General features: G+C 37.6%; 2 protein-coding genes across 2 annotated transcripts; both read left to right on the top strand.

Moving 5' to 3' along the window:
- Nucleotides 1–1,414: 1,414 nt before the first annotated feature.
- On the top strand, nucleotides 1,415–5,960 carry LOC109244790 (lysine histidine transporter-like 8). Its single transcript, XM_019411934.1, has 5 exons — nucleotides 1,415–2,024; nucleotides 2,128–2,264; nucleotides 2,726–3,156; nucleotides 5,028–5,159; nucleotides 5,260–5,960. Exons 1-5 carry the CDS (start codon nucleotides 1,504–1,506, stop codon nucleotides 5,746–5,748), a joined length of 1,710 nt encoding a protein of 569 aa, XP_019267479.1. The 5' UTR covers nucleotides 1,415–1,503; the 3' UTR covers nucleotides 5,749–5,960.
- Nucleotides 5,961–7,889: 1,929 nt separating this feature from the next.
- LOC109244789 (dehydrin COR47-like) lies at nucleotides 7,890–9,714 on the top strand. The gene is made up of 2 exons (XM_019411933.1): nucleotides 7,890–8,267; nucleotides 9,071–9,714. The coding sequence occupies exons 1-2, from the start codon at nucleotides 8,007–8,009 to the stop codon at nucleotides 9,476–9,478; spliced, it is 669 nt and encodes a 222-aa protein (XP_019267478.1). The 5' UTR covers nucleotides 7,890–8,006; the 3' UTR covers nucleotides 9,479–9,714.
- The last annotated feature ends 17,942 nt before the right edge of the window (nucleotides 9,715–27,656 follow it).

Below are 27,656 nucleotides of genomic sequence, written 5' to 3'. Positions count from 1 at the left end.
ATTAATTTACTCCATCTTTTTGCTAGGAACAAACGTTGTAACACCATTGTCAAATTTATTTTAATCTGTATGTATAAATATTAAGAGATATTCATCACCAAATAAAAAAAAAAAATTTAACCTCTTTATGATAATAGCTATTCCCAGCTGTGCTATTCCTACTATTATCATATTTCTTTTTTGGACAGTCTACAATTAATTCGATTGTTTGTATTTGATATTTGGTGGTTAATATAGGAAAATTATTTTATTATCTTTTATGTCTTCTAATTAAAAATATGTAAAGAGACAAATTAAAATTGCGTTTTACAATTTTGAGAACTTTTATTAAACCAAAAATATAATTTGGAATGGACAAAATAAAATATCGAAAAATAAATTGGTAAGACATTAAAAAGGCTAGACTATCTATTGAGACAATTGGACTCCTATAGAAATAATGTAATTCAATTCGAATAATCGAACGGAGAACAATTTGGACTAAATATTTCAAACTGGCAGCCAGCAGGCATTAGAAATCTGTTTGTTTCAGGCATGGTTGGCTTGGGGGGCGGATTTAGGGAGCGGAAAGGGGTATACTCGAACCCTCTTCGCCGAAAAATTACACTGGCATAATCTATTTCTTACCTCTATATATTATGTTTTGAATTCCCTTGACACAGTCCAAATATATAACTTAGTGGTCAAGGGGGTTCAAAAACCTTTGTAAAGTAATTGATTCAATTCTCATTAGCTACAATTTTTTTTTTTTTTTGAACCCACTTAACAAAAATCCTGCATCCGCCACTGGTTGGCTTTTTATTTTTTCTTTCAATTCAACAATAGTTCTATCAGAGATACTACGTCATTTTTGTTAACTCTTAGCTGAGAGAGGTAAAGGACACGTTGTTATTATTGTCCTGATGCTTGGTTGCTTACCAACTACTACCAAGTTGCTCAAACCTAAGCTTTCACATTCAACGGTAGGCCAGGTCCAAGTCAAAATCAACAAATTCGTAAATTAGATTTATACAATCATAATATTACTTAAAAACTATTTACGTACCTGTAATTGCTTATTCTAAGCGTAAATTGGCAACTTGGAAAAGACTATATATAGTAACAAAAATACCAACAAAAATAATTTAAGTATTTTCTCTGCCAACTTATATATATAACTAAAATAATTATTTTAATATGACTCTTGCTGTCTTTTAAAATACAATTAGAAGGTCTAATAAAAGTGTGCTAAATTTCTTAATCATATGTTAAATAATCCAAAACAAGGAAAGCAGCCATGTTTGTTAAACTGTTACAGGTTGCGTTCCTAGCTACTTCCTTGTTAGAGCACGGTTAGTTTCTTAAAATCATATTTATTGCCAATTTGTCAATCGACACTTCTGGTCAAATGATGATCCTAACAGTTAGAGATATCCTTATATATATAAGTCGATCCTCATTTCACATTCCCCATGCATTTTAAGCATACACAAACTTGAGAAGAAAAAGAGTACTAATATTATCATGAGTAGAGAGACGATGGCTGATGTTGATGAAGCTAGCTCGTTACCGATAACGCCACGGACGGTAACGGTAGCTCCAACGTTTCATTTTGATGATCAGTTTGGCTCTTTACCCATAACTCCACGGACGGCGTCACTAACTCAAACGCCGTCCGTAGTATCTTTACCGGTAACACCACGGACGGCGTCAGTAGCACCAACGCCGTCCATAGTATCGTTACCTCCTTCACAATTTCACTCTCCATCTCTTTCTCGATCACCGTTACTTAACGTGGGAGATCATGCTGCAAATCGAACCAGTAAAACCCCAAGATCACGAGGATTAACGCCGCGTTTCATCACTCCTTTGGGAAGTCCTCTTAGAAAGGCACTTAAAATGACAAGATTAGACCCACAGGATGCTTGGCTTCCCATCACTGAGTCACGAAATGGAAACGCATACTACGCTGCGTTTCATACACTTTGCTCTGGGATTGGTATCCAAGCCCTTGTCTTACCTGTTGCCTTTACCATACTTGGCTGGTAATTTCATTTACATACATATGTACCAACTTTTGGTCTATAAATTTTTTATGTAATGATTGACTAACCTAATATATATGATGTGTTTTTGTAATTGTTGCAGGGCTTGGGGTATCATTAGCTTAACGGTAGCATTTGTATGGCAGCTCTACACACTCTATTTAATGGTTCAACTTCATGAAAACTATGAAACAGGAATGCGTTACAGCAGATACCTGCAACTGGCATGCGCAACATTCGGTAAGCATCAATATAGATTCTTCATCAAACAAATTAATAAAGGGGACATGACCCAATCTGTCCAAAATTTGTCGGGGCTAAAATAGATTGGTCAGTGATAAAAAAGAAATAGGTTGGGTCAAGATCGGTTAAATAATGTATCATAACATACTTGTCCCATGCACATGCATGATCCATTCTTTTCCTAAATTATTAGCTTAAGGTCTGCCATATTTACCTATCCTCAGTCTCTCTAAATTTGTTTTATATCTTTGGATTTAATTAGTTGCATCTTGACCCATTTGATTATGTTGGATCAAGCAAACAAGTATATAGGTCATAATCCTAACTGTTTAAATTTGGGTGGTTTACTTTAATATGAGTTAATTTTGCCACCTCTGTAATAGATTAAATACAAGGAGTACGTATTTAGACGGTTGAAAATTTTTCTTGACGTTAAATTTTTTTATGCTTTGGTTCAGGTGACAACTTAGGCAAACTATGTGCAGCGTTTCCTATCGGATATCTCTCAGCGGGTACATGTTGTGCGCTGATTATAATAGGAGGTTCAACAGCAAAGCTGTTATATCAGACTTTATGCGGAGCAACATGTAGTAATCCAAAGCCATTAACAACGGTGGAATGGTACTTGGTTTTCACTTGTGTTGCAGTGGTTTTAGCACAGTTACCAAACTTGAATTCTATAGCTGGAATTTCCTTAGTTGGTGCTGTTACGGCCGTTGGATATTGTACAGCATTATGGACAGTTTCAGTTGCTGAGGGTAGACTTCCTAATGTGTCATATGATCCAGTTAGGAAGGGAACTCAAGTTGCTAGGATCTTTGATCTTCTTAATGCTCTTGGTATTATTGCTTTTGCTTTCAGAGGCCACAATCTCATACTTGAAATTCAGGTAATTATCGTCTTCTCCTTTCCTTCATTTCTTTTCCTTATATAGTAAGATTAATTTCATTGAATTCTAACATAAAGGAAAGAACGGAAACACATAAGCTTGTTTTGTTTAACACTCTATATATCTTGAAAAGACAAACTTCAGTTTTCACGTTACAGTTGAACACGAAAATGATACTGTATTTAGCTTATATACTATGAATAAATTTTATATATCATCGTCATTTAACTTATTATGGAACGTAATTTGTCTTATTGTTCTCAATTATCGATCTTACTTTTTAAGATAGTTACATACTCTTTTTGGTGATCTGATATGAAAAAATTCTTTATAATACTATTAGTTGACAGAAGATAAAATAAAAAATAATAATTCAAGATTAAAAATTGATTGTTGATTAGGATTGAAGAGGTCACCTAATTAAGCCTAGAAAGTCGTCGTAATAGTAATAATACATTTTTACTACATGTAGTTAGGTACCTCCACATTGAAAAGCAGACAGAACAAGTTTGTTGTTGACTTTGACTTTCGCTGACCTTTTTAGTCGGACACTTTGATAGTTGTCACCAACTTTTGGGGTTGGGATCCCCTCCAGTGATGTTTTAGTCCAGTATTGTTCAATGGGGTGCTGATTTCATGACACGTGTTGTATTAACTAACCAATGGACAAGATTTTCTTAGCTAAAAACTAGTTTAACCATGGTTCTGTTTGTCCTCTCAGCTGTTCTTCTTTAACCCTTTTCAAGCTATTCTTTCGTTCTCTTTCTTTTTTCCTTCTTTGCTCTCTATGACTAGTATTTCTTTTATTTGCAATATTAATTATTGGATGGTGGAGAGAGGACTCTTCTTAATAAACATTTGCACTTGCCTCACCTTATTTAAATTAGTCCAGGAAAGAAATAAGCAAATAATAATGTACCGAAAGGATATCTAGCAATTCAAATAGGGCAAGTAGAAGATAATGTTTCATACTTCAATCGCCCATTTTTTATTCAGTTACTCAAAGAAGTCTGAGGCAGTAAATTTTTTTAATCAAAAGGGTACACCATTACCATTCCTTGCTATGTCGAAGACTTTGCTGCGTTCAAGCCAAGATTGATAAATACCACCACCACCCTCTTCATGTCCGATGTGTATTGTTTTAGATCCTAATTTTTTTTCTTTTCGATGGTATGGTTGAGATGAAAAGTGGCATCCTAGAGGAATTCGTTTTGCGGATATGCATAGAATTAAAATGGCTTCGAACGTCACTATACTCAATCCTGATATCGCTTAAAGAAAGCATCTCTAGGTGATTTCACCTCCACTTTACTCGGTGGCGGAGCTAGAGAAGTAAATGCGGGTTCGGACGAACCAAGTAACTTTTGCTTAAACCTTGTATTTGTATTAAAATGTTCAAAAAATATGTATAAATATTTAATTGTGAACCCAATAACTAAAACGAGTTATGAGTTCGGTGACAAATTCCGAACCCATAAATTTTAAATCCTGGCTCCGCCTCCATCTTTACTGATGCTAAAATGAACTTGAACAGATCCATAAAAGAACAATAATTCATTAGCATGAAGCGAAACAAAATATGTTGGGTAGTCTTGACCACATGGACGTAGAACGGGAGAAAAAGAAATTGAACCATGGTTAAACTAGCATTCTAGTTAAAGAGATCTTGTCCATTAATTAGTATGTAGAACACGTGTCACGAAGTCAACACCCTATTGAAGAATACTGGACCAAACATCACCGGAGGGGATCCAAACCCCAACTTTTGATTTAAAAAATTAAATTAAACCTAGCAAGTCAAAAATAAATATATAATTTTGGTTGTGACTTTAATAGATAGTAATTTTTTTTTTGTTATTGGATGAACGCAGGCCACAATGCCTTCAAGTGAGAAGCACCCATCGCGAGTACCTATGTGGAGGGGTGTACAATTCTCATATTTACTCATAGCAATGTGCTTATTCCCCCTAGCAATTGGTGGCTACTGGGCTTACGGTCATTTGGTATGCTCCCTTTCCCACTTTCAACTCTTTTATAAATTATGATACAACATATAATTCTAATTAATTAACTTTTAAATAATCTCATACAATTTTATTTCAGATTCCAGCAAATGGGAGCATGTTAACCGCATTGTTTGCATTCCATAGCCAAGACGTTTCACGATCAGTATTAGCTCTGATAAGTATTTTTGTGATAATAAACGCGGTGAGTTCCTTTCAAATCTATGGAATGCCAATGTTTGATGATATGGAATCAGCATACACAACTAGGAGCAAAAAAGCATGTCCGTGGTGGCTCCGTTCGATATTCCGGGCAATTTTCGGATTCGTGTGCTTCTTTATAGCCGTAGCAATTCCATTCTTGGGTAGTTTTGCTGGGCTTATTGGAGGAATTGCACTGCCTGTTACTTTTGCTTATCCATGTTTCATGTGGCTTAAAGTCAAGAAACCCCACAAATATTCTTTAAGTTGGTGGGTAAATTGGGGACTTGGTCTCTTGGGAATGGGCTTAAGTGGGATCTTGGTTGCTGCTGGTTTGTATGTTGTCATTGACACTGGTGTTAAAATTAGCTTCTTCAATCCTCAGTGAGTAGTTTTCTACCAAAAAAAAATATATGTGTGGAGAAAACTTTACTAGTATGAACATATTTGCCAACTTGGTGAAATATTGAAAAGGTTGGTGGAGTAGGTTTAAGAAAGAATTTAATTTGTTGGTAGGTAGATTTTTTGTAATTCTTGATGGAAATTCAAAGGAATAAGTTGGTGATTATTCCACATGAACGGGTTTGAATACTTTGCTTTTGGTACTCCACAAATGCAGTTTTTGTTTGAAAGTAGTTGCAAACTTCAAATGCAAAATTCTTGAACATGATTATGAAGTAAAATAATCAACATCCTTAACTGGTTAATAGCCGCCCTAACTCATGGATAGGGGTGGCAATTTGAGCCCAAACTCATTCAACCCACCCAGAGATTAATTGGTTGGGCTACAAATAATTTAGCTCGTGGGTCTATTTAGGCTGAGCCCAAGTTAACCCATTATTTTTTATAGCCCATTCTGACCCATTAAGCAACCCAAATATAACGTTAAAATAGCACGGTATAGCCAGTTTTCGGACTGGTCATTCAAAAATAGCCAGCGTTTACCAAGTCAATGAAAAATAGCCACTATTTTGCTGCAACAGAGACCGGCCCAGCATAATATACTGGAGTTTCGTGCACCTGTGTATGAACTCCAGCATATTATGCTGGACCGGTATACTTTGCTGGCTCCAGTATAATATACTGGAGACTGGAGCACCGATGCTCCAAACTCCAGTATATTATGCTGGACCGGTATACTTGCTGGAACTCCAGTATATTATGTTGGAGTTCTAGTGTACTTATGCTGGAACTCCATCATATTATGCTGGAGTTCCAGCATACTATGTTGGAACTCCAGTATAATATGCTGGAGTTCAAGTATAGCTATGCTGGAACTCCAGCATAATATGCTGGCGTATTTTCCTAGTTTTGAACAGTGTTTTCGCCTCAGATTTATCTTTACATGAAAAGTGGCTAAATATCGAATACTTTTGAAACTGGGCTATTTTTGAACGACTAGTTGTAAATCTGGCTATTTTTGAATTTCACCCAAATATAACTCATGAAACTCACCCAAAACAAATGGACCTCAACCCAACTTATCTAGAAATTTACTTAGTTGCCCCAATTTCACTTTTTTTTTTATTTTTAGTTTTCTGTTTTTTATTTTTATGCACCACCCACCCACCCTAGCCCCTAACCCCCGTGCAAACCCCCTCAATATTTTTCTTTGTATCTTTTTTTTTGGTATTTTAATTTTCTGTTTTTTTGTTTTTCTGCAACCCCCCTCCCCTACCTCCCTAATCCCCTCAAATTTTTTGTTTACTTTTTTTTTTTGTATTTTGTATTTTGTATTTTTTTTTATTTTTCTGCACCACCCACCCACCTTAGCACCCCTTCCCCGCGCAAACCCCCTCAATTTTTTTTTTTTTTACCTTTTTTATTGTATTTCATTTTTCAGGTAAAATGCTTTTCAACTTACATATTTTTTTTTTTATCTCCCCCCTCCCCCCCAACCCGCAAAATATTTTTTAATTTACACATTTTTAGGTAAAATGCTTTTTTATGCAAGATGAGCATGGTTCTAAAATATGTGTCAAGCTGGGAGCGTTGGACTATGACCTATTATTTAGCCCATCTTGACTCAGCCCATCTTAGTCCAAGTATACTTTGGACTGGGTTGGACAATGATCCACTTATTGATCTACCCCATCAAATTAAATCTTCAACCATATTAAAATGTGAAGCCGAGTCGCCCAATACCTTGTAATTGTTTGAACCATTGAATGTGTTCCCAGTCCCAACTCTCAATTCCCAACTTGGTCGGTGCAAAAATTCTTTAAATTTCTTCGTCCAATAAGCACTATTCCATTGTTACTAGGTGACCTCAAGATTGTTACATTTAATACAATTTCTTAAGCAAATTTAAAAGGCTTTTGCTTTACACAATGTACGACCTGTCATTACATAAATCTCAAAATCACTAAGAACATTGAACACTAAGATAACACCTCAATTTACGTAAACCGTCCAAACCGACATTTCAGTACTTTCCTAGTACCAATAGCCGACACATGAACACATAGCTCGCCAATCTCCAAATCTCATCTCCACATTATCCTAGTATTTGTTTCACCTATATAAACAGAGTCTTGAACAAGGCTATAAGCACAAAAATTCACTGAAAATACAAGCATTTTAAAAAATTAGCTTCAGTTTCATATAGATCCTACTTGTACTAGTCAACTCTATAGAAAAGAAAAGATGGCCGAGCAACAAAATCACTCGCAGGAGAATGTTAACAAGGGTGCAGCTCCAGAGAGTACTGACCGTGGATGTGGATTGTTCAATTTCATGGTAAAGAAAGAAGAGAATAAGACCCAAGATGACACTGTCATGATAGATGTTGTTGACACTACTACTCCCTATCCCAATGTAGAACCACCAAAGGAAAAAAAAGAGGAGGAGGAGAAGCACACTAGTCTCATGGACAAACTTCACCGCACTCACAGCAATTCAAGCTCGGTAAGCTACTAAATTAATTGCTCCTTATGTACTTAGCGGGTCAAATATATCCCAGTACTATCATAAATGATTTAAATATATCCCTTTTTATACTTTGAATCCATATATACCCAGTCGTTATACTATTGGTTTCTATTGGTTCAAATATACTCATTTTCCGTTAAGTTTGTTCAAAGTGGACATCCAATCCTACGTGACACTGACATCTAATGAGGTAGATGCCACATGGCTTGCCACCTCAGTGCAACTAACCCATTTTACGCATCCCTTCTATTTTTTTTCCACCACTAAAATTTTCTTCCCGTCCACCACTATTTCAATCATTATCGCTACCATGAAAAATATTGTATTTCAAATTTTAGTCTTTTATATAGGGATTAGGGGCGCTGAGGTGGCCTGCCATGTGACATCCACCTCATCAAATATCACTGACACGTATGATTGGATGTCTACCTTTGACAAACTTAATAGATGAAGGGTATATTTGAACCAATAGTATTACAGTAGGGTATATTTGGACCCGAAGTATATAGGGTTTATTTGGATCACTGTACTTTTTATATTTGGCCCTTTCCGTTTACTTAGCTGTAGCCTGATAGTAAATATTGCTGTCCTAGGACGCGCTGCAAAGAGCACTAACTTTTATAAAATTGTTTGAAGAGTCATTTGGGACATACCATAATCCAACGGGTTGGACATGTTTCTAATAGATGGGTTGATTTTGTCAGCTTAAGATTACAGACTCTATATTTTTCTCACTGGTGTTATTACAATTTTCTTTGTTTCGCTTCTAATTATTTCAGTCAAGCGATGAGGAAGTGGACGAGGTTACTGGAGAGAAGAAAAGGAAGAAGAAGGGACTGAAAGAGAAGATCAAGGAAAAGATTTCCGGTGATCATCATAAGGAAAGCAGTGAGCAAAAAGTTGAAATGGAGAACTGCAGTACTGTTCATGTGGCTGGAAATGCAAATTATGCAGAAGCAACACACGAAGATCAAGAAAAGAAAGGAATAATGGACAAGATAAAGGACAAACTTCCAGGTCACCACAACAAGACTGATCAAGAATTCCATCCCACTACTGCAGATGAGCAAGTCCATGGAGGTGATCATACAAAAGAGAAGAAAGGATTACTTGACAAAATCAAGGAGAAATTGCCTGGACACCACAAGAATACTGAGGATCATGAGGAGAAGCACAAGTCCAACTGAAATACATGAGAATCATTCTAGGCATCTAGATATGTATCAGGCGCGCTGACCAACTTGTTTGGAATTGAGCCGAAGTAGTAATTATTATTGTTGTACTTTTGCTTTTAATTAATGTTTTTTCATTTGCTTACTCTTGTTTGGAGTAGTGATGTGATCCTTTGTAATTGGCCCCACGTGCCATGGTACTTTTTTATTGTTGTGTATGTTATATTTAAAGTTCCTTCAAACTTTCCTTCTGTTGCATGTTTTGATCAGAGCTAGCTGTTGTCTTAGCTGCTGGTGTCTGTCTGCTTGTTAAAGCAACTTAATCTATGAAAAATGAACTACAGAAATTTAAATTGATAACTTTAAATTTAAGAAAGCTGCAAATTAATGCTAGACGTATGTCATACACGCAATTTACAGGATAGGTGTAGAATACAGTGACCTTTCTTAAGCATGTAACGGATTGCCCTCTTTGTCCTAGTAGTAATGCTGAGTATTTTTTTTCTTTTTTGAACCGATATGTGTAGTTTCTTTGAGAACTGAAATTGTATAGAAGTTAAACTTTTTGATAAAACTTGAAAACATATGGTTCTCTCAGATACATATTTTGGGTGGGCAATCTGAAATGCTAAAGCCAATGGATAACTGTCCAAATATCCCTTTTTATGATCACTATTTAAATGTCATCTCTGTTTTAAAAGGTTACAAATATAGTCCTCAAAAATTGCCCCTTTTAAACAATGTTAGAAAATTTGCTCACAAAATATTGGATATATAGTAGTCTAACATTTGCAGTAACTAACATAATTTTAGATCGTAATCTAACGTTTTCTTGTAAGGTTTTCAATTTGGTCCAAGAAAATCTTTGGACGAGGTGTAAAAGGTCTATTAATTGCAAAAGAAATAATAAAGGGTCATTTTTGAAAAAACTGATGCAAAAAGAGAGAACTAACGAAAATTTCACTATCCCTCCATTCACTAGCCCACTGACTTATGAGCTGATAAATAATGGTCTGGACCATCAGCTAATTTTAGAGGTTTTGACACAACTACCCACAAAAACAAAACTATTTATCCTTGTCTATCCATTTGTTTTTCTACCCATAAACTAATTACATTTCCTACCCATAGTAGTTTTTGTGGGGAATTTTTTCTTTATTCTCCAATTCTTTTTTATTTCTATGCTTCTTTTCTTTCTTTTTTTTCTTTTTTTTTCTTTTCTGCTTTTCTTTTTTCTCGTTTTCTTCTTATATTTTTTTTCCTTTTCTAATTTCATTTAACTTCTTATTTTTTTATATTCTTTTTCTCTTCATAATCTAATTTCATTTTCACTATTTTTTATTATTCTTTTTTTATACAATAAGAAAAATAATTGATATAGTAAATATTTGTTCACCTTTTTTAATAGAGAAAATCTCACTTTATACCCATTAAATTCGAACTATTTACCCTTAAATACCCATACATAAACTATTTACTTTTCCTACCTATGCAATCAATACTATTTACCCGCCCAAATGGTTTCCTTATTTAATGTATGTAAAAACTCCTAGAATTTAGAATTTTGAATGCAAACAAAGAATTTGCTATTTTTTCTCTCCTGACATTAAGAACACGATTTTTCTTCTTTTAAATTTTTGTCTACTTATTTTTTCGTTAGAGAGTGTTAATAATAAATTTAACGAAATCATGTTAGAATAATTTTACAAGTTAAAGATGTATACAATTAAAGTAATAAATATGTATTCCATGTTGGATATAATGAAGGTATGGATAATATTTCAAATATTTAAGATCACAGTTAATTTTTAAATTTTGAATGTACTAATATCTTGAACTCTGAGTTCAACTATAAACAGTTGAACTTCTATGGTGATAGAGTAAAAAACTCTTTACACTAACTAAAAGAAAAGATAACTAGACATAAGTATTCGTACATAAGAAGCCATATAAGTAATTCGGAAAATAGGCAAGTAACATGCTACTAATGTATACTTTTAAGTTAGGAAAATCAAAATATACCTGATCTCGGACAATATACTGATTAAACATTGAACGTGGATTTTCTGATGTATAAATATTGTAGAAGCCATGATGCACCAAACAAAGGTGTTCAATATGTGTTATATAACTCTAAACGTAATATTTTACCTAAATACACATTGTAATTTTTCGACGAAAGGTGGTCAATTGACCACCCATATGACCATGTGGCTTCGCAACTGATCCAACCTCATATATTGTCTATATTTTGTAAACCTTGCAGCATAGTCAATCTAGAGCATTGATTGACTGGCTGGTAATGCTTTAATAGTTTGTTAATCAATCATTTGTAGAATATTCTGTGAATTTGAGTCACTATTTGTTAATGTTATGTGAAATTGAAGTCACATTGACCACTCTTTCTCCTCAGCAGCCAGCGCACAAAAAGATTGTCCTTTCCGCCACGCTACTGAAGTCCCGCATTAAATAGGTGCCAATTAAAGGATCTAAGATATGGATTTCAATACCACGGACCTTGAAGCTTGAAACTCATAACTTGGTTTGTTTGAGTTTTTAATTGTTTTGATCCGATCCTATATGGGTTAGTTTGGAAAGTTGATTGGAGGTTGTAGCTAAAGTTTCAGTCAATTTGGTGGAGATTTTGTAGTAAATTTTAGAAATTTGGGTTGAAATATAGTTGAACCAGAGAAGAAGACGAATTTGTATTGTATAATCAAATAGTATACAAATATACCATTTTAGTATACAATTCATTCCAACTATATACCCTATTAGTATAGCTATATACTATATTGGTATCATATGCTAGTTGAATTATTTTTTGATTGTATTAGCTACATTTAAATGGTACTATATTTGATTTTCTTCTAATAATAGTAATATAGTACAATATCTTGAAATAACTTATTATATTAATATGTGGTACACTATTTTTTTATTTTTCTCTTTATGCATGTGTGTTATGTAATAGTAGTATAGTCATATAGTTGCCGGGAATTAACTAGTAAAACTGTATACCATGTTGGTATAGTTATAAACCATATTGGTATCATATGGTAGTTTGAACATTGTTTTGGTTGTTTTAGCTGCATTTTAAGCGAATTCTATTATGAAATTATTTATATCAACATGAGTTGCAATAATGCTGGAATTTTTGTGTGCCGATGGACATAAATTGTGTGTATTAATAGTTTTTATAGTTATAGGCAATTGTTGGAACGACCCCATACAACTATATACCTTCTTAGTATACGAAATGAGCAAGTTGTTTTGCGAATATTTAGCTTGCAATACGAGCATGTAATTTTCTCATACTTTTATTGCGTCCTTTAATGTTTTGGTAGAGTAGTATAGTCGCAGATAGTCGCAGATAGTTGTAGAAATCATATGCTCTGTTGGTATACATATATACCATATTGGTATCACATGGTACTAGAAGTCTTTTTCGCTACTTATACTTTTGTTGTATTTTTTTAATATTTTATTATCATTTTTATTCTAACTAGTATATATGGAGCTTCGGTTGCCGTAGATTATGTTTTCTTGCTCTATAACTGGTTGTATTACTTCTTATGGTAGAGTGTGCATTGATATTTATAGGGAAGGAGATCAAGGTTTGCATGGCAACCACGTGTTGATTCTTAGAATTTGATTATGTAATTTATGGTGCTCAACAGCAGTCAATGTGATATCCAGTGTATTAGATCAAGTGACAACTGATATTATTTCAGTTTATAATTGAATTTAAAAAATGAGAAAAAAAGGTATATTGTACTAGTTATATTAAAAAAAAGGTGAACAAATATTTACTATATCAATTATTTTTCTTATTGTATAAAAAAAGAATAATAAAAAATAGTAAAAATGATAAATGAAATTAGATTATGAAGAGAAAAAGAATATAAAAAAATAAGAAGTTAAATGAAATTAGAAAAGGAAAAAAGAAAAAAAAAAAGAAGAAAAGAAGCATAGAAATAAAAAAGAATTGGAGAATAAAGAAAAAATTTCCCACAAAAACTACTATGGGTAGGAAATGTAATTAGTTTATGGGTAGAAAAACAAATAGGTAGACAAGGGTAAATAGTTTTGTTTTTGTGGGTAGCTGTGTCAAAACCCCTTTTTAATATACCTAGTACAATATACCTTTTATTTATTTTTTCTTTCTCATTTTTTAAATTCAACTATTAAACTGAAATAATATCAGTTGTCACTTGATCTAATACACTGAATATCACATTGACTGCTGTTGAGCACCATAAATTACATAATCAAAATTCTAAGAATCAACACGTGATTGCGATGCAAACCTTGATCTCCTTCCCTATAAATATCAATACACACTCTACCATTAGCAGTAACACAACCATTTATAGAGCAAGAAAACATAATCTACGGCAACCAAATCTCCATATATACTAGTTAGAATAAAAATGATAATAAAATATTAAAAAATACAACAAAAGTATAAGTAGCGAAAAAGACTTCTAGTACCATGTGATACCAATATGGTATATATGTATACCAACAGAGCATATGATTTCTCTTGAATATTGCTACAACTATCTGCGACTATACTACTCTACCAAAACATTAGACGCAATAAAAGTGTGAGAAAATTACATGCTCGTATTGCAAGCTAAATATTCGCAAAACAACTTGCTCATTTCGTATACTAAGAGGATATATAGTTGTATGGGGTCGTTCCAACAATTACCTATAACTATAAAAACTATTGATACACATAATTTATGTCCATCGGCACACAAAAAATTCCAGCATTATTGCAACTCATGTTGATATAAATGATTTCATAATAGAATTCACTTAAAATGCAGCTAAAACAACCAAAACAATGTTCAAATTACCATATGATACCAATATGGCATATAATTATACCAACATGGTATACAGTTTTACTAGTTAATTCCCGGCAACTATATGACTATACTACTATTACATAACACACATGCATAAAGAGAAAAATAAAAAAATAGTGTACCACATATTAATATAATAAGGTATTTCAAGATATTGTACTATATTACTATTATTAAAAGAAAACCAAATATTGTACCAATTAAATGCAGCTAATACAACCAAAAAATAATTCAACTAGCATATGATACCAATATAGTATATAGCTATACTAATAGGGTATATAGTTGGAATGAATTGTATACTAAAATGGTATATTTGTATACTATTTGGGTATACAATACAAATTCGTCTTCTTCTCTGGTTCAACTATATTTCAACCCAAATTTCTAAAATTTACTACAAAATCTCCACCAAATTGACTAAAACTTTAGCTACAACCTCCAATCAACTTTCCAAACTAACCCATACAGGATCGGATCAAAAAAATTAAAAACTCAAACAAACCAAGTTATGAGTTTCAAGCTTCAAGGTCCGTCAATGGTGGATTTAAATTTAAGGATATGAATTTTGCTCCTCTAGTGGGTGTTGTTAACATGGCGTCATCTTGTTCATCTATCGGAGCTTATGGAGGAGAAAAATTGAAGGTGAAGGTGAACAATGAACGAAAAATGATGGAAGACGAAGTAGAACAAAAGTGACTGAAAAATTGATTATTCCGGCGAAGCTTATATTTTCCGGCAAAACTATTTGTTGTAACTTAAAACGGAAAAAAAAAAGAGAAAGAAAAGCATTTCATCTAGTTGATCACCTACCTATTCTTGTTGAAGTTGGATTGGAATTTCTTTTAGCAATAAGCTTACTCCTAATTCAGCTCACAGTTACAATTATTAAACCATCTAGGCGGGTAAATAGTATTGATTGCATAGGTAGGAAAAGTAAATAGTTTAAGTATGGGTATATAAGGGTAAATAGTTTGAATTTAATGGGTATAAAGTGAGATTTTCTCCTAATTTTAGCTAAGTCGTGAGAGGCTCAGACGACCTTGTAACAGAGTGGTCCAAACTTAAGTCCATTATTAGCCTCTTAAACCGGCTTCAGTATGCCGATGACCCAATTATTCATAGGTCGGACCATCAAAACCTTTTCCTTCTTCAAGACAATAATCCTTCAACGAGAATTTTCTGGGGCATTTTTTTTCATATATATTCATTTTTGGGGTCACCATTGAAGTTACACCCGTATTGTACAAAATTTTGCTAAGTGCACCCGCTCAGATCTAAAGCAGTTCAATTTCTTCAATGCAATTTTAGAAATCAAATATGAAATTCTTTTATCTTTCAAATGCAACTTCAGAAACTCGAATCAGAAGTAGTTCAATCTCTTCAATGCAACTTCATAAATCAAATCTGAATATTTTTATATATCAGATACAACTTCAGAAATTCTAATCTTAAGTAGTTCAATCTATTGAATGCAACTTCAGATTTCAAATTTTAAGTTCTGAAACATAAACTTGTTTTTTGAATTTCAACAATCCAATACACGATTCAATGCCCAAATCTACTCTAAATAAGCTCAAATTTGAAACATAACTTTTAAATATCATAAAGAATAAATCTCAATCATCAAATTGACAAAACAACAACAAATTTAACAAACCATTTGTATATTGTCAAAACCGGGCTTGCCTAATTTTGTACGTCTAACCGAAATTGGGAAGGAAGACCAAGGCTCGGCCTCGGTTATATTGGAACGTGGTACGGAGATGGGTTGGTAAGCTCATGGATCAATGGCCGATCAAGATCGAGACCAACCGTAATCGAGACCGAAGCGAGAAAGAGATCGAACAAGATCGAAGGAAGCCTGCTACGTCGAATAACAGAAAGCCGAGACATCCGTGATCCAGCAAGGATCGTGGCGGAAATCTCGGCACGTATCGAGTCAGGATTGGTTATATAGCCTAGCATGGGATTTGCTTCTATAATTAGAATTATATCATAAATAGGATTCCTCTACTATATAAAGAGGGTCTTAATCATTTTGTAAACATCATATATTCACGCATAACAAGGTAATATATTATATTTTCTCTTGCAAGCTCTGTGGTTCAAGTTCATACTTTTCAATAGCATACTCAGTTGGTTCGAGGGTGGTCTAGCTCGAGGGCCACAGTTGTTCATCACATTGATTTGCTTTATTTTACTGTTAAATTCCTAGCATTAATTCTTATATTTATCAATTTGTGCCAAGTCAAACCGCATATCCTTAAAACAACTTATAAGTTTAATTGTTATCCGATTTTAAGGGTAAACAGTTTGGCGCCCACTGTGGGTCTAAGGATAATAGTGATTGCATGCGATAATTTTCGTAACACACACTATTTTACGCTTGTTCTTTGAAGTGTCTTTGATTCCAGGATCAACATGTCAAACTCTCAAGTAGCACCCACGCACACAGACAATGGCCTTGGTTTCCATGGCGAGAACGCAACATAGCCGCCCCAGGAAACGGAGTACCTCCAATCAACCCCGATGGAGCCCCGATCGTAGACCCAATCGACGTCAGCTCCCATATGCCATTAATGGGAATTGGGCCGTCGATCCAGAAAATGGCGTCCGCATAGATGCTCGAGCAGCCGATCAGAACACATAGGGCGTAGAAGAAGGCGGGATTAGCCTTCGAATGATATTCGAGATGTTATAGACTCAACAAGCTGCGATAGCGCAACTCCAAAATCATAATCGTGCACCAAGCAGGATTGAGCTCGAGCCATCACAAGAAATTGTTCAAAGGGCCGAATCAGTGCCAAAAAGATCGAATGGAGGAGAATCGGAGACCAACCCCGCCACCGTAAAAATGCTCGAAGAACTAACAAAGCGGATCGAGACAGGGGAAAAGAAGATCGAGGAAAATGATAAGAAGGTGGAAACTTATAACTCTAGGGTCGACCAAATCCCCGGGGCACCACCGATATTGAAAGGACTGGATTCCAAAAAGTTTGTACAAAAACCTTTCCCCCCGAGTGCGGCTCCAAAGCCAATCCCCAAGAAGTTCCGTATGCCCGAGATCCCGAAGTATAACGGGACGAAGGATCCAAACGAGCACATCACCTCATACACGTGGGACATTAAGGGAAATGACTTAGAAGATGACGAGATTGAGTCCGTTTGGCTGAAGAAGTATGGGGAAACTCTATCGAAGGGTGCTATGATATGATATCATAATTTACCACCCAATTCTATTGACTCGTTTGCTATGCTTGCAGATTCTTTTGTAAAGGCACATGTCGGAGCTATTAAGGTCGCTATAGGAAAGTCAGACCTTTTCAAGGTGAGACAGAAAGACAACAAAATGCTCCGGCAATTTATATCTCGATTCCAAATAGAATGAATGGATTTGCCACCGGTCACCGACGATTGGGATGTTCAAGCTTTCACTCAAGGCCTCAACGATCGGAGGTCCAAAGCTTCATAACAATTAAAGAAAAATCTGATTGAATATCCAGCTCTCACTTGGGCCGATGTACATAATCGATACCAGTCGAAGATTAGGGTCGAGGATGACCAGTTCGTGGCTCCTTCCGGGTCTGTCTATCCAAACAGGCCCGTCGACAGAGTTAAAAGGGACATTGACCGAACCACGATCGAACAGAGATCGATATCAACTATACGGTGGAGATCAGAGAAATGATGGACCCAGACGCAAGCCCGTTCGAAATAAAAGAAGGAATGACCGAGGACATAGCTCCCGAGGTCTCATGAGCAAGAATGGTTTTGACACGGATACCAGGCCTAAAGAAGCACCTCGGCTGTCGGAATATAACTTCAATGTAGATGCATCCGCCATTGTATCAGCCATCAGACGTATTAAAGATACCAGATAGCCTCGACCTCTACAAACCAATCCGGCCCAGAGAAATCCGAACCAAATATGCAAGTATCATGGCACCCATGGCCATAGAACAGAAGATTGTAGACAGCTAAGGGAAGAAGTGGCCCGATTGTTCAACGAGGGGTGCCTTCAAGAATTCTTAAGTGATCGGGCCAAGAATAACTTCAAAAATAGAGATTAAAACAGACATAACGAGCAAGAAGAGCCACAACATGTGATTCATATGATCGTTGGAGGGGTCGATATTCCTCAAGGACCAGTATTTAAATGCACCAAGGTGATGATCACAAGGGAGAAGCGAACACGGGACTACTTACCAGAAGAGACCTTGTCTTTCAACGACGAGGATGCAGAAGCAGTCGAACAACCTCATAACGACGTATTGGTAATATCTGTCCTTATGAATAAAATTCAAGTTAAACGTATTTTGATTGATACAGGTAGCTCGGCCAACATTATTCGATCAAGGGTCGTAGAACAACTCGGCCTACAAGATCAAATTGTGCCCGCAGCCCGAGTACATAAAGACTTCAATATAGCGAGCGAAACCGCCAAAGGTGAGATTATTTTGCCAGTGAACGTGGCCGGGACTATCTAGGAAACAAAGTTCCATGTAATCGAGGGCGACATGAGGTACAACGCGCTGCTCGAAAGGCCTTGGATCTATAATATGAGGGCAGTACCCTCGACCCTTCACCAAGTTATGAAGTTCCCGACGTCGGAGGGAGTCAAAACAGTGTACGGGGAACAACCCGCCGCCAAGGAGATGTTTGCGATCGCTGAGGTGATACCGATATCGGTACTTTCATCAGTAAAGGGATCGAATTCAAAGGGAAAGCAGGAAGTCAAATAGCAACCACAGTCACTAACCTCGGCCCAACTGGAGGAGCAGGGAACCTACGAGGATGATGACTATATGATACCCCGATCCTTCATAATACCCAATGATTCTGACGCCACAAATCAACAGTCGAAGAGCTGGAACAAATCATACTGATCGAGCATCTGCCCGATCAAAAGGTATACCTGGGCACGGGGTTAACTCCAGAGCTCAGGGAAAAACTTATTCAATTCCTTAAAGCTAATATGGATTGTTTTGCCTGGTCCCATCTTGATATGACAGGGGTCCCACCGGAGATCACTACTCATAAACTAAGCTTGGACCCGAAGTTCCGCCTGGTGAAACAAAAAAGGAGACCTCAGTCCGAGGTAAAACGCGCTTTCATCAAAGATAAGGTAACCAAACTTCTCAAAATAGAATCCATTCGGGAAGTAAAGTATCCCGAATGATTAGCAAATGTAGTAGTAGTCCCTAATAAGGGAAACAAACTTAGAATGTGTGTAAATTATAAAGACCTGAACAACGCATGCCCCAAGGATTCTTTTCCGTTGTCTAACATCGATCGTATGATCGATGCCACGGCCGGCCACGAGACTCCCAGTTTTATCGATGCCTACTTCGGGTACAACCAAATACAGATGAACCCGGAGGACCAGGAAAAGACCTCATTTATCACTAAGTATGGCACCTACTGTTATAATGTAATGTCATTCGGACTAAAAAATGCTGGTGCAACCTATCAATGCCTAGTAAATCGAATGTTTTAATAACAAATAGGGAAATCTTTGGAAGTTTATATTAATGACATGCTAGTTAAGCCTTTGCGAGCAGAGAACCATTTGAAACATTTGCAGGAAACTTTCGATATACTAAGGAAGTACAATATGAAGCTCAACCCAGAAAAGTATGCATTCGGGGTTGGCTCGGGCAAGTTTCTCGACTTCATGGTGTCCAATCGGAGGATCAAGATCTACCCCGATAAAATCAAAGCTATCGAGGATATCAAAGTTGTAGATAATGTAAAATAAGTGTAGAGGCTAACTGGGTGCATAGCCGTCTTGGGGTGTTTCATTTCGAGGTCCTCAGACAGGAGTCACCGATTCTTTTCACTGCTTAGGAAGAAGAATAATTTTTCATGGACCCCGGAATGTCAGCAGACCTTGGAAGAACTAAAGCGGTACTTATCGAGCCCACCGTTTCTTCATACCCCAAAAATGGACGAACAACTTTACTTGTACTTGGCATTCTCAGAGATAGCGGTAAGTGGAGTCTTGGTCAGAGAAGAACAAGGTACGCAATTCCCTTTCTATTATGTTTGTCGGACCTTAGGCGAGGCCGTGACTAGATATCCACACATAGAAATATTAGCGCTTGCTTTAATAAGTGCCTCTAGGAAACTAAAGTCGTACTTTCAATGTCATCCAATATGTGTTGTGACAACTTATCCTCTTCGAAATATTTTGCACAAACCCGAACTGTCGGGACGATTGGCCAAATGGGCCATCGAAATTAGTGGGCACGATATTGAGTAGCGACCCCGAACCGCCATCAAGTCTCAAATTTTGGCTGACTTCGTGGCTGACTTCATGCTGACCCTCGTACCCGAGGTCAAAAAAGAACTATTGATAAAAACGGGTACATCTTCAGGGGTCTGGACCCTCTTTACGGACAGTGCTTCGAACGTAAAGGAGCCGGACTAGGCATCGTGCTGAAATCACCCACGGGTAGTGTAGTTAGGTTGTCTATCAAAACTATACAATTGACTAATACTGAGGCCGAGTATGAGGCCATAATTACAGGTCTTGAACTAGCTAAGAGCTTGGGAGCGGAGGTCATAAAAGCCAAGTGCGATTCCCTCTTCATGGTAAACCAGGTTAACGGAACTTTGAAGTTCGAGAAGATCGAATACAGAGATTCTTAGATAAACTACAGGTGGCTTTACATCGATTTAAGTAATGGATCTTACAACATGTACCTTGAGAACAGAACAGCGAGGCCGACGCTCTTGCCAATCTGGGCTCATCGGTCGAAGACGACCAACTCAACTTGGGGAATGTCATACAACTCATGAGGTCGGTGGTCAAAGAAGGCCACGCTGAAATAAACCCCACAAGTTTGACTTGGGATTGGAGAAACAAGTACATTGAGTACTTAAAGAACGGAAAACTCCCATAGCATCCGAAGGAGCCGAGACCTCTGCGCACAAAGGCAGCACGGTTCACTTTGTCCGAAGACGGAACGCTATTTAGAAGGATGTTCGATGGCCCATTAGCAATATGTATAGGACCGAGAGATACCAATTACGTCTTACGAGAAGTTCACGAAGGCACTTGCGGAAATTATTCCGGTGTCAAATCGTTGATCCACAAAGTGATCAGGGGTGGATACTACTGGGCTGATATGGAGAAGGATGCAAAGGAGTTTGTTCGAAGATATGATCAATGCCAAAGGTATGCGCCAATGATTCACCATCCCGGGGAGCAGCTTCATTCGGTCTTATCTCCATGGCCGTTCATGAAATGGGGAATGGACATCGTCGGCCCTCTTCCATCGACCCCAGATAAAGCTTAGTTTATTTTACTTATGACTGGTTATTTTTCTAAGTGGGTTGAAGCACAGACTTTCAAGAAAGCCAGAGAAAAGAAGTCATAGACTTCATTTGGGATCACATCATATGTCGATTTGGGATGCCCTCAGAAATCGTATGTGATAATGGAAAGCAATTCATCGGCAGTAAAATGACTAAATTTCTCGAGGATCATAAGATCAAAAGAATCTTATCGACGCCTTATCATCCCAGCGGGAACGGGCAAGCCAAATCGACCAATAAAACCATCATTCAGAACCTTAAGAAGAGATTGACCGACGCTAAAGGTAAATAGAGAGATACTACCCGAAGTTCTATGGGCGTACCGCACAACCTCGAAATCTAATACCGGAGCAACACCATTCTTATTAGTTTATGGCGCCGAAGCTCTGATCCCGGTCGAAGTCGAAGAGCACGGCATCAGATTTTGATATACAACAGAAGAGTCAAATAACGAGGCCATGAATACGATCCTAGAATTATTGGACGAAAGACGAGAGCCTCCCTCGTCTAATTGGTCGCTCAAAAATAGTGGATCGAAATGTACAATCGAAGAGCGAATCTTCTACATTTTAACATCGGAGACTTGGTGCAAAGAAAGGTCACTCTTTACACCCGAAATCCAAATGAAGGGAAGATGGGTCCGAACTGGGAAGGACCGTACCAGGTTCTCGAAATCACCAGGAAGGGATCCTATAAGCTCGGCACGATGAATGGCGAACAACTTCCAAGCAATTGGAACATATCGCACCTATAACGATACTACTGCTAAGGTACGACCCTTTCCATTGTCATTTATATTTTAAACTAACTCTTGCAGGTATTAGACCGGAAATAGCGATGGCCTCCTCGACACGAAGTCTTTAGGTCTGAAAGCACGCGTTGCACTCTTTTTCCCTTAGACAGGTTTTGTCCCGATTGGGTTTTTTGGCGAGGTTTTTAACGAGGCAACCATTAATCGTGCTAACTTAGAACAGTTCAACAGTATCCGAGTTTTCTTTACAATCAACCTCGAACTGGGGGGCATCACCCTCGAATGTCAACTTTGTTGCGAGGAAATTACTTCATGACATCAAGGTCTCGATAGGAGAAATTTATAAGGGCCGAACGGTCACATGAACTGTGCTCGCATAGTTTGTTCGAGCCCTGACACAGAACATGTACGCATGTATAATCAATTATAATGAGAAGTATTTTCTTTGACGATGTCACATGCCTTAGAAAGATTTTTCTAGTTTACAGTTTCATACTCTCAATCTATTATGAAACAGGCTTAAGGGCCGGTCATAACTAGAGTTCGGATAATTACCCCCGCGCTCGGGGACTACTGTCCGAAAAATAAATGAGTTCGAGTTATTAAATTTTCGAAGATCATAGTACCTTTTAGGCAACTCTCGATCTTCACAGGCCACGGCCACCCCCACTCGGGGACTGACAATTCTGGCAAGCTCGAAGTGAAAATGGGAAAATAAGCCCAATGGGCAAATCCCGGACCAAAGAGGCTACGGCTAAATCAACACGGTTCAGAGACGTCCGAATTCCATAATAAATCAGGCCTTCGAATTCTTTCATAAACCGGTAAAAAAGGCTACCCCTGGCAAAATATAAAAGGCTTCGATAATATCAAGCCTCGAAAACTCTAATGAGTACCAAATTGTTAGAAGTCTCGAACGGTTCCGTACTTCCTGCTAAGGCATTACAACCTTTGTGAACATGAATGATAAACAACTTTAAAAGCCGAAAAGGGTAGAAAAAGCCTTATAAATGTTAAAACGATCGTTCTACAAAGACCAAATCGGCCAAATACAAAAGCCTAAGGGCTACTCTCACTTCGAGTTCGAAATATCACTCTTACTGCAATTCGAGTTCGAATAAATTCTCACTCGGGGATTGTTCTTCGAGCCTAAGGGCCACCTGATTTCGAGTTCGAGATAACATTCTCACTCGAACATCAAACTCAAAGATCACTTTATTTCGAGTCCAGATAAATGATCTCACTCGGCTCCGATTTATTGGAAACTGCCTCAGGTCAAGTTCGAACGTCCGATCAGGGACCGTTGAATACAACTATATAACTTTGTATTAAGGTACTTTGGCACTTGTATAAAACAACTAAAGGAAAACGGCTTCGGGAGCCATAGAAAGGAAAAGGTTGTTACATATCAAAGTTTTTTACAAGGGCCACATGGCCCGATCAAAACATTCTTTACAAAGGCCGATCGGCCTCAAAGCAAAAGCAAAAATTACTAGGCCTAAGTTGTACGGTCTTTATCGGAGGAAGCTTCTTCGCCCTCTTCTCCACCAGATTCGCTCACTCTCTCGGAATCCTCATCGGGAAATGCTAGCTTCCGACCCTTTTCTTCCTCAGCCTTGGCGATCTCGAGTTCAGCAGATATATCGAAACTTTGAGCAAGGACCCCTTCGAGAGCCTCCCTTCGAGCCTCCCACTTCGAATAATCCGCCATTCCCTTGGCATGCTCGAGGGTGGCTTCGGCATCGACTTTGTATTGGGCCGCAGTAGCCTGGGCTTCATTACTGGGCGCAGCCGCTTCAGATCTGGAAACCTCGAGTTCTTTGGCAAAATTAGCTAAATTGGACTCAAGCTCCTCGACCTTCTTCGCCTGGACTGAGGTGTTCTCTCTTGCATATCGAAGTTGTGACTTGTCCGAATCTAGTTCTACTTGAACGGTTTCTTTTTGTGTAGCCAAAATAACCATACATCCCTTGAACTCTTCAGCCCCGGCTCGTATTTTGTCTATTTGCCCTGGAGGCCCTTGATCTGTTCGAGCCTTTGTCGAGCCTGCAGAATTGGATTGTTAGTTGTTATCTCTGACTCATCCTCACTATCATGAAGAACTCGGAATACCTGCTCGGCTATCTCAACATGCTCATCTCGAGCCGCCACCAAGTCTACCTGAAGCTTCTCACTAAGAAGCTTTGATATGTTACAAGTACTTTGGTCATAAGTACTTTGCTTTATGTTTTGATGATCTAAAACTTACTATCCAGAACCAGATAAGGAGCTTGTTACACATTTACATGACCTTAAGATCACAAGGTTCCAGGTTTGGAGTCAGCGTGGGTTATGATTCAACTCTTCAGAGTGGAAAGAACAGCTGAGGGAATAGGTCCCTACCAGTTCCCGAGGAGACTGTACGAAGTCAACTCTCCAGCTGGAAAGTTGCTGCTTGCACACGCTACAGTGTAGGAACAGTGTAGCAGTCAACTTTCTAAGGAAGACTTTTTACCTACCTTGCTTACATCATTATAAGTGATGTCACACATGTATATATACAATCAAGGAAGGTAAAACATACTGACTTGAACACTTAAAGATTTTACTCAAGCTCACTCACGTGACCATCCAGCAAGCAAGTTTCAAGTGCTTCAATAACAAAGAATAAAGCAACTACGGACCAGTTCCCACATCGAGTCATTGTATGTCCTTAGTTGAGTTGTAAGTTTGTAATAGTTCTTCAATTGTAATTCCTATCTAGCTTGTTTAGAAGCATTTTGTAGGAACCCCTTTGTAAACCTTAAACTTGTGTGTTTGAGTCTTGGCTAGAGTTAGTCATGTTGCAAAGTCTTTGTAATAGAGTATTACAAGTTAGTGAGGGATTAAGAGGTTAATTCCTAGGTTTCATAGATTGTAATCTAAAAGTTGCTCAGTAGTGAATTGAAATCCTACAAGGGTAAGTCCTGATTTTTAATCCCGTTGAGCTGGGAATTTTCCACGTAAAATTTCTCTTGTCATTATATTTACTGCAGTGTGCGTGTGTACTGTTGAATGTGATAGAGAACCTGGTTCTCTTTAGAGTTTGGTGGACCCTTATATTCTATCAATTGATATCAGAGCAGGTTCTTTCTATCAGGTTAACACCTAGAAAGGATCCTCATGGCTGCTCCTCCAAATTTCGAAGAAGGCCAGTCTACATACAGACCTCCAAGGTTCAATGGGCAATATTATGGATGGTGGAAAACGAGGATGCAGGACTTCATCATGGCTGAAGATTCTAAGCTATGGGATGTTATATGTGACGGACCCTTTGTCCCTACCAAGAACCTTGGGGATTCAGGTGTAGTTATCCCCAAGACGAGGAAGGAATTCAATAACGCTGATAGAAAGGCCATAGAAAAGAACTTTCGTGCCAAGAAAATTCTTGTTTGTTGCATTGGTCCTGATGAATATAACAGGATATCAGCATGTCAATCAACAAAAGAGATTTGGGAGGCTCTTCAAACAGCTCACGAGGGAACAACAAAGGTGAAGCAATCCAAGATTGATATGCTCACAACTGAATATGAGCTCTTCATAATGAAAGATGATGAATCCATCCAAGATATACATACTCGATTCACCTCCATCATCAATGAGGTTCACTCTCTTGGTGAAAGTATTCCGAGAAACAAGCTTGTCAGAAAAATCCTTAGTGTACTGCCCAGTTCTTAGGAAAACAAAGTTAACGCCATTACAGAGGCTAAGGACTTGCAGGCACTGACCATGGATGAACTTGTTGGAAACTTGAAAACCTATGAAATGAAGAAGAAGAAGAAGAAGAAGAAGAAGGACAATGAAAGAAGAGATCCCAAGAGGGAGAAGAACCCGGTCCTCAAGACGGACAACAATGACTCAAGTGGTGAAGACGGAACATGGCCTACTTGACAAGATGATTCCAGAAGATGGTTCGCAGGAATGGAGGCATTCCAAAAAGGGGAAGTTCCAGCAAGACAAGAAATTATGACCTCTGTCATAAATGTGGCAAGCCAGGACACTTCATCAAGGATTTCCCCCTCCTAAAGCAAGATCAATACAATAACAACTTTGACAAAGAAGCCAAGAGGAACCAGGTTCCTGACAAACGCTTCAAGAGGAAGAATGATGCTGACAATGTTGTAAAGCAAGCTCTTGCTGCACGGGGAGACTCCTCCAGCGAATCTGAAGAAGAAAACGGCCATGGTGGTAGTTCAATGATGGCAGTGGAAAATGAAACAACTGAGTATGATTTAATCTTTGCTTTAATGGATCAATCTGATGACGATGAAGAGACGATGACGATGAGGTAAATTTTCTGGATGTTCAGAGAAATCTGAAATCTTACTCTCCTAAAAAGCTCATGTCATTAGCAAATGTGCTAATTGATGCATACCATAGTCTTATCAATGATAAAAATGCATTAACTATGGAACAAGGGGAAGCTGAACAAACCAGAGATGACTTAGTAGGTGTTGTAGTCGATTTGAAAGAAACAATAGAGAACCTGAAAAAAGAAAAGAAAGCCTTAGAAGAGAAAATTGCCAGTATAGAATATGAAAGAGATGATCTAATGGTTGTGTGGTGGACTTAAACGAAACCATTGAGTGTGCAAGTAAAGAAAAAGAAACCTTAATTGAGAGAGTTGCTATCATTGAGCAAGAAAGAGATGACCTAGTAGTGGTGGTAGTAGACTTGAAAAAACAATTGAGGAATTTAAAATGGTAAATAGGCCTGGAAACTCTAAAAAGGGAAAGGAAGTTGCAAGTGAGGCACACATTAAGCTTGAAAATGAGTTGAATTTGGTGAAGATTAGTCTGTGTGCTGAGCTTGAGAAAAACAAACAGCTTCAGGAAGAACTAGGGAAGGTAAAAAGTGACCTTGAAAAATCGCTTAAGTGGACCTGGTCCTCTGATGCTATCACTGCCACGTACACCAACAGCGGGGGAAACAGGCAGGGGATTGTGTTTTAAAGGGAAAAGATTCCCTACAACCCTCATAGCAAGTACGTTACTATAACCGACAATTGGCTATGTACTCACTGTGGTAACAATGGGCACCTTAAGGAAAACTGCATGGCCAAGGTTTAATCTCATCAGAAAAATAAAGTCTTTGCTGAGAGAGTAACTACTGCTAGAGGACCTGATCCGTCAAATAGGAAACACATTTTGCCTGCTTGGACTAAAAGAGAACTCATTCATCCCATCTCTCTTAACAAGGGAGCCAAACTCGTTTGGGTTCC

Source organism: Nicotiana attenuata, unplaced genomic scaffold (assembly GCF_001879085.1).
Source record: "Nicotiana attenuata strain UT unplaced genomic scaffold, NIATTr2, whole genome shotgun sequence".
NCBI classification, from domain to species: domain Eukaryota; kingdom Viridiplantae; phylum Streptophyta; class Magnoliopsida; order Solanales; family Solanaceae; genus Nicotiana; species Nicotiana attenuata.
The sequence above is the reverse complement of the archived record's forward strand: the minus strand, read 5'-3'. Positions and strand labels throughout refer to the sequence as shown.

Excerpts from the sequence above, each read along its gene's own strand:
- LOC109244790 (XM_019411934.1), top strand. The coding sequence starts at position 1,504 with ATGAGTAGAGAGACGATGGCTGATGTTGATGAAGCTAGCTCGTTACCG. Across the intron at positions 2,265-2,725 it reads ACTGGCATGCGCAACATTCG|GTGACAACTTAGGCAAACTA; the intron begins GTAAGCATCAAT and ends GCTTTGGTTCAG. Across the intron at positions 3,157-5,027 it reads ATCTCATACTTGAAATTCAG|GCCACAATGCCTTCAAGTGA; the intron begins GTAATTATCGTC and ends GGATGAACGCAG.
- LOC109244789 (XM_019411933.1), top strand. The coding sequence starts at position 8,007 with ATGGCCGAGCAACAAAATCACTCGCAGGAGAATGTTAACAAGGGTGCA. Across the intron at positions 8,268-9,070 it reads CTCACAGCAATTCAAGCTCG|TCAAGCGATGAGGAAGTGGA; the intron begins GTAAGCTACTAA and ends TAATTATTTCAG.